At 34.8% G+C, this 7,603-nt stretch overlaps 1 protein-coding gene across 1 annotated transcript; it reads left to right on the top strand.

Annotated features, from left to right (window-relative positions):
• On the top strand, positions 1-2,897 carry LOC133326890 (choline/ethanolamine kinase). Its single transcript, XM_061535506.1, has 6 exons — positions 1-136; positions 219-325; positions 399-666; positions 1,647-2,143; positions 2,334-2,742; positions 2,812-2,897. The coding sequence occupies exons 1-6, from the start codon at positions 56-58 to the stop codon at positions 2,887-2,889; spliced, it is 1,440 nt and encodes a 479-aa protein (XP_061391490.1). The 5' UTR covers positions 1-55; the 3' UTR covers positions 2,890-2,897.
• The last annotated feature ends 4,706 nt before the right edge of the window (positions 2,898-7,603 follow it).

The following is a 7,603-nucleotide window of genomic DNA, read 5'->3' on the forward strand; positions in this document are numbered from 1 at the left end:
ATATTCCGAAACATAAATCTCAACGCGTAAACATCTACAATCCACAAATTGGAATATGAAACAACAAAATGTGTCTCGAAAAATTGGCAAAAAACCAATATCTCATGAAAAGGTGTACCAATTGTTTGGACCGCAAGTATGCAGCTGCATAAGATTTACAAAATTCACTTTAAGATTAATTATTAATTTGGTGTATTATTTTACTACTACTCTGTTAGGCCTCCTTTGAGGAGATACGTCAAGCTGCTGCCCGCATATGCCGTGATTATTTAAATGGTCGCTGGAAGGAAGTACCCACCGAACAGTTGATTGTCAAACGTATCAGGTAAGTTTGTCATCACAACAATGACGTCACAATATGTAACATGTGTTGAGATTCTCATTCTTCTTCCTCACAGCGGTGGACTTTCGAATTTTTTGTATTACGTAAGTTTACCACAATATTGCAATGCTACCACAGCCACCATCAGTAATGAAGTCAATGAATCCGTGGCATCAACATCATCATCGTCGGCATTGCCACAATCAGATAACGACGAAAATAGAAACGAACAAGATTTCAGTGACCTCCTTTCGGCCGGCGACTGCAATGGTAATAAACGTAAACGTTATGACAGTTCATCGTCCACATTGGCCTCGGCATATAGACAAAAGGAACCAAAGGAGGTATGTAGTGAATTATGAAAACACAACAGAATTATGGAAAATTCGAGAGTGGAAGATTATCTGGAAATTTTAATAATAATAATAGGAAGTGGAAGTAAAATAAAGGAAAAACAGAAGATGTTTATAGACGATCAGAAATTTACACTATTTACGTCGTATATAAATACTTCCTGTTCCCATCAGCTCGTCAAAAAAGACTCGGTTCAGCTCGTCTATAAAAATTACCTTCAACTCGTCTATAAAAATTACCTTCAGCTCGTCTATAAAAATTACCTTCAGCTTGTCTATAAAGACCCCCTTCAGCTGGTCGATAAATACTTTCGTCAGTTCGTCTGACTCCCATCAGCTCGTAGATAAAGACTGCCTTCGGCTACTACGTTTACCTTCAGTTAGTCTATAAAGACGCCCTTCAGTTCGTCTATAAAGACTCCCTTCAGCTCGTCAATAAATACTCCATTCAGCTCGTATATAAACATTCCATCAGCTCATCTTTAAATACTACCTTCAGCTCGACTTTAAAAACTCCCTATGTTCGCCTATAAAAACTCCCTTCAGTTCGTCTGAAAAGTCTCCCTCCAGGTCGTCTATAAAGACTATCTTCACAACCTCTATAAGACTCTCTTCAGCTCGTCTATAAATGCTCCCTTCAATTCGTCTATAAAAATTCCCTTCAGGTCGTCTATAAAGATTCCCTTTATCTCGTCCATAAAGATTCCCTTTATATCGCCTGTAAAGACTCCATTCAGCTCGTCTACAAAGGCTCCTACCTTCAGCTCGTCTATAAAGACTCCCATTCAGCTCGGTTATAAAGATTAGCTCCAACATATATACAAAGGCTTCCTCCCATATAACAAATGTACCTTCAGATCTACCTTAGCTCGACTCCAATTATTTGGCTATAAGTATCCTCCCTTCTCGAATTTCCTAAAGGAAGAATTTATTCATATTTTAATTCAAATTATATCTCGTTTTAATTTTAGGTCCTTCTACGCATCTATGGACAATCCCATGGTGAAGATGCCTTGGAACAGATGATAACAGAATCAGTGGTGTTTGCATTGCTAAGTGAACGTCACTTTGGACCACGTCTATATGGTATTTTCCCTGGTGGACGCCTTGAACAATACATTCCTGCCAGAGCTTTATTAACCTCCGAATTGGCAATACCGGAGATATCAATGAAAATTGCTGAAAAAATGGCTGAAATTCACACTTTGAATATTCCCATGTCTAAAGAGCCCGATTGGCTGTGGAATTGTATGGAACGTTGGCAACGTTATTTACCCGATATACTAAAACCGAATAGCAAATGGCCAAATAAAGAGGCTGTTAGCGTTATGCGGGACATTGATTATGACCAAGAAGTCCTTTGGTTGAAGGGTGTTATTAGCATGCACAATTTTCCAGTTATGTTTTGCCACAACGATATGCAGGAGGGTAATATTCTTATGAAGATCCCAACAAATGATGAATCAGAGTATGTATTTAACTTGGTATCCCAATAAGAATTTTAAAACGAAAAGTTTATTTTTAGTGGAACGGAAGATGTGGCTTTGGAAAATGTATCTATGAGCAGTGAGGATGCCACTGGGTATGCCTAATTACAATTTATAATACAAATCCCTTTAGAAATGCGTATTAACCTTTTTTTTGTTTTTTTTTTCCAGATCAAAGAAACCCATTGCTGATTTGGATTCCTCTGGGGATTCGGCCATTGATAATGCCAATAGCTGCACCTCACCCGATTTAAAAATAATTGATTTCGAATATTGTGCCTACAATTATCGTGGCTTCGATATAGCCAATCACTTTTTGGAATGGACCTTCAATTATAGTCGTCCCGATTTTCCATTTTATTATTACAACAGTGAAAACTATCCCACAAAGGAACAAAGAGATCAATTTATAAGAACATATCTTAAGAAATTCAACGACAAAGATGATGATTGGGAACCTACACAAAAGGAAATCGATGATGTTAATCAAGAAGTTACAGTATTTCGCATGATGTCACATCTATTTTGGAGTCTATGGGCTGTGATGAATGTTACATCCAATATTGAGTTTGGCTATTGGGTTAGTTTTAGCTTTTTGCAATCAATTAAGGCTATTATTAATTTGTTGTTTGTGTTTTTTGTGTTACAGGAATATGCGGTTTGCAGAATTAAAGAGTATCTCAATCTCAAACAGGCCTATATCAACGATCACATGATGACTGTTTAGAAAAATGTATCCGACCATTTTATGTACTTACCGTAACATTTTGGTCAATTTTAAAAATTGAACTGAGCGAATTTCAAGACAGGTTATATACAACTAATGTTTTTTTTAACTGTAGGATTTATATAACGATAAGATGTAAAGTAAGCGAAGATGCAGAACATTTAACTGCACCAGCATTTACGCCTGGTGGCAGTTACTTATTAGGCGGTGTGAAAGTGTTCGTTTTGTATAACGTTTTAAGACTATTTTTAATAGTGCTGTGATGGTTTTTACTTAAGTAATTGCGCCGTTTTATCCTTATATATTATTAATTATGAAATAGTTAGCGTATTCAATTTGTATTTCCTTAAAAATATTGTTCTCAGATTCCTTGTTTACTTGTTTGTTATGTTATTTGTCAAATGTCAAGCGTTATATCCTTTGGCATTTATGATATATATATTTTTTATTCTTATCGAACGTTTTTATGATCACTTTAAAATGCTATTTGAACTTTATATGCGTATCTATTACAACACCACCATTTTTATAGACTAAGTTTTAATATAACAAACACAATCACCATATAAGTGGAAATTGGGGCTATTCAATGTAAAATGATGGCCCACTATAATTCCTTAAAAAATACGACACGTGGAATTGAGTACAAAACAAAAAAACTCATTCACTTTAGGAGTAAATATTAAAAAAATAACCCTTACAACGTTTTTAATAAATGATAAATTAAAAATAAATATATATTGCGTTTCACTAATTTATGATTTTTTTTATTATTCGTATAACATAAAATAGTTTTTTCTACAGTATGTAATTTTATACCAATGTATTTATTGCCATTGCAATATGTCTGGAGTGGATTTAAATTTTGTCATTTAATTTGCAACACATTCAAATATTACTCAGTTGCTCAATATATAACCTTAATCACAGGAACATTCAGTGCAGATAGGCAGCTCATAAACTCATTTTTCAATAAAAGTGGCTGTCATTTTTTAATTTGTGTTCTGAGAAAAAATATCGATATAATTGTCGGTTCCCTTTTAGATCAGTGGCTCAATATATGACATTTGGGTTCCCAGAAGACAAATACCTATATATATGTTTATGTATAGAGTAGAATTCCCACTTATATTAGAGCCCGGAAATGCATTGTTTTTTTTTTTTGAAAACTGGAAATGTTCCATTTCCATCATAACAATTTCATCTTAAATAAAATTTCAGACCATTTTGTATAGAAAAATGAGATTCGATTTGCGTCATGTATCTCCGGACCTCATAAACTACTCAAGTCGGGGCTCTAGTGTAAAAACATCAAAGAATATATTAATTGCATTTTTTTTCGATTCAACCTTTTTAAATAAAGAAATATTCCTTTAATTCGTCTAATACAATTATTCCTATAACTGGCCCGCCGAATACAAACTTCTAGTTGGTCGATAAATTCGATGCTATTTAATTCTTGTGGATTAGTTAGTACAAAGACTCAATAAAAAAGCACTAATTGAGGTTATTGTCTATAATGTTCTAAACCAAAGAAATATCTAAGACAAAAACCATCAGAAACTAAGAATAGCCATGCTAGATGTCGCATCTGAAATATTTTTATGCGCTTTTCAATTGTTTCGCTTCTTGTATGTATCCCATTGAATTGTGTTTGAGAAAAACGCATTTTTTTAAAAGTGTGAAGGGTAAACATATTAAATATTTGTAATTCCAATATCATATTGTGAAACCAAAAATTAAACAAAATATATATATTTTGCGATCTTACTAAAATTAATATTGGTCTACTTTTTACGGTAGCCCCTAATATTCAGTATGTTGAACATTCTAGGCACATTTTTTAACCAATTTGATTGATTGGGTGTAAAATCTTCCCACTAAAAATTATCAATATCGGCTTATTTTTTTGGTATAGCTTCTATATGACGGTACCGACCAATTTTCGATGTACTGAAGGCTTTAGCCGCCAACTTTTAACACCGATATGGCAGTAATTTGGTCCAAAGGGTTCATGAAGGCAGACATACATATATATACGGACATATACAGACATACATATATACGGCATTTTGGGACATTGGAGTGTAAACCAAGTTTTGATACCGCATCCATATAAAGGTCTCGACCCATTTCCGGTACTATTATGTTTTTAACAGAATTTTCTCATCGAAGTGGTAAAAAAAAACTTTTCATGAAATTATTCGATAATAGGGTAATGTTTTGTTAACATAAGGTCATTTGTAACCTTTTTTTGGGCATGGGTGTCTGCTTGTGACAGAACATTTGTTCCATATGCCGAGCTTAATAAAGATTTCCAGGCGCGTCGGTCTTCTGCGTAGCTCTTCCAATTTGAAATACCATGTTGCAAAACTTGTTTTCCACTTGATATCTCCATCGAATTTGTGGGCTTTCCCTGCGTGAACCATCTCCATTCTCCCAACATGACCTAGCCAACGTTGTCGCTGCAGCTCGATACGTCTGACTATATCGATGTCCGAGAATAAATTTTACAGTTCACGATTCATTCGACGGCGATATTCACCACCGTTGCAGATCGTCCCATAGATCTCTCGGATACATTTTCTATTAAACACTCAAAGAGCTGCCTCATCTGCTTGCGCAAGTAACCATGCTTCTGATCTATAAGCCAGCATTGGTAGTATCAGAGTCTTGAAGAGTGTGAGTATGGTCTGGCTGGAAGTGGCATTGTTTCTAAACTGCTTTCTTAGATCATAGTAGCTTTTGTTGGCCAACACTATTCTTCTCCGAATTTCAAAACTGATGTCATTATTTTTTTTCATGGAGGTATCAATGTATATAAAACCGTTTACTTGGCTGTTACTGTTCGCAATTTGGCGAAAGTAGCTACTCCAGGTGACACAATTGAGATGAAAGAGGGAATGAAATAAGCCTGGTCTTTGCCATGTTAAAGCCAATCAGTTTTATTAGTTCCATTTGTTCTCTCCTCTTTAAAATTGATTTATTTTCTAATCCAAAACAATATGCAATCTTTATCTTCAAACTGCGAACAATATTTGTTGCCATAATTTTATTGCAACGCCTTAGCTTAGCTATAGCGTATTGGATTGCATCTCCATAGATTGTGTGTTTGGGAATTTTCCATAAGTGTTTTTTTCGGATCATTTATTTTACAACAATTTCGCAACGTTTTGTGAAAGTGTCCAACGCCAACTACAATATTTAATGTCACTTCAGTGATGATGCAGAACGGAAGATAGAACGAAGAAGTTTATCTCTATCTTCTCGCGGCTTATGGTCTGAACAATTGCCATAAATGTCATAATTTTTATTATTCATCTTGTTCTGATATCTTTTAGTTTTATGCGTTCTCAAGCTTAACACAAAGTTTATTTTATTGCAATTCGAAGCCATTCTGACTGGCTAGCTGAATGAATGGCATTTTGTTTTTTTTCCCGCTGTTGGGTTTGGTTGGTTTGTTGGCTGACTGGCTGGTTGATGATTGTTGAAGTTTTATTAAAAATTGCGAAAAATTGTTTCTTGGCATAGATGAAATAACAAATGATTGTCATTTTACATAAATACACACAATAGATTTGTATACACATTGTAAAAATTTAACGCTATTCAGTTGCGAATGACAATCGGTGAATGAAGTGGCAAGGGGTTTCTGAGACAAAATTTATTATCAAGTGGATTACAGTTGGGGAGAAATATTCGGATACAAATTTTTGTTTTAATTTTTTTCCAGCACCTAAACCACAATTTTAAAATTGACCTTGTTTCTTGTAGTAATTTTAAAGAGAAGCTGAATTGAAGCACTTTTTTACAAACTCCAAGAATAACATTTTGAATTAGAACGGGGGACTAGTTAGTGCTAATATTATAACAGCCGAGTTACGCCAACCATCGTCGAAAAGGATGATGTAGAAGAAGAACACGCTGAGAAAGTTACAAATATTTAACAACAACAAAAACTTTGCAGTTCGTTAAGAAGTTTATTACAGCTCTACAGCAAAGAAAGTGAAGATGAAATTATGCAGGAACATGAAATGGTGTCAGCGTAAAGTATTCCAAAATGGCATTTGTTAAGCAAGCAGTCAGCCTGGAGGGTTCTGAGTTCGTTTTGCTTTTGAGTAGACATGAAAGGGGATAACATAGAAATATAATCGTCATAAACTTTGAGATTAGCGTTATTAAATAAATGTTGTTCAATAATTTGTTAAATATATTCTTTGGAGATGGAAAATCAATGCCAGTGAATATTTTATTATGTATTTCTGGGAGGACAAGCTTCTTTGTTTTGTAAGTGGAATATATTTCCAGTGATATTCATAAAATCCTGGATTATATATGTATATAAAATAAATTGTGTGTGTGTGACGTAGGCGATGATAGATACCAAGAAACGGTTCTGATTGTGTGAAAATAGTGATCTGATATGTGTCTCGAATTCACACATACGAAATATAAAAAATGGGTTGAGGTGTCAGGTTAGTTGCCCACCCTTGGAAACCCCCTACTGCTATGAGAAAGCAACGAAAAAGTAACCCAAACCCTAATGTAGACGAATCCCACAGACGCATAAAGGACTATGATCTGCGAATCTGCACTTGGAATGTGCGCACGTTGTACAGAACAGGCGCCCTGTTCGTTTTGGCGGATGTACAGACATGAATTTATCTGTGTATTTATGGTAAGCAGGATAATAAAATACCTCGTCTCTAGACCT

Source organism: Musca vetustissima, unplaced genomic scaffold (genome assembly GCF_032173495.1).
Source record: "Musca vetustissima isolate MV318-11 ecotype Yass unplaced genomic scaffold, APGP_CSIRO_Mvet_v1 utg3201, whole genome shotgun sequence".
Lineage (NCBI taxonomy): Eukaryota > Metazoa > Arthropoda > Insecta > Diptera > Muscidae > Musca > Musca vetustissima.

Excerpts from the sequence above, each read along its gene's own strand:
- LOC133326890 (XM_061535506.1), top strand. The coding sequence starts at position 56 with ATGAAACAACAAAATGTGTCTCGAAAAATTGGCAAAAAACCAATATCT. Across the intron at positions 326-398 it reads TTGATTGTCAAACGTATCAG|CGGTGGACTTTCGAATTTTT; the intron begins GTAAGTTTGTCA and ends TCTTCCTCACAG. Across the intron at positions 2,144-2,333 it reads CCAACAAATGATGAATCAGA|ATCAAAGAAACCCATTGCTG; the intron begins GTATGTATTTAA and ends TTTTTTTTCCAG.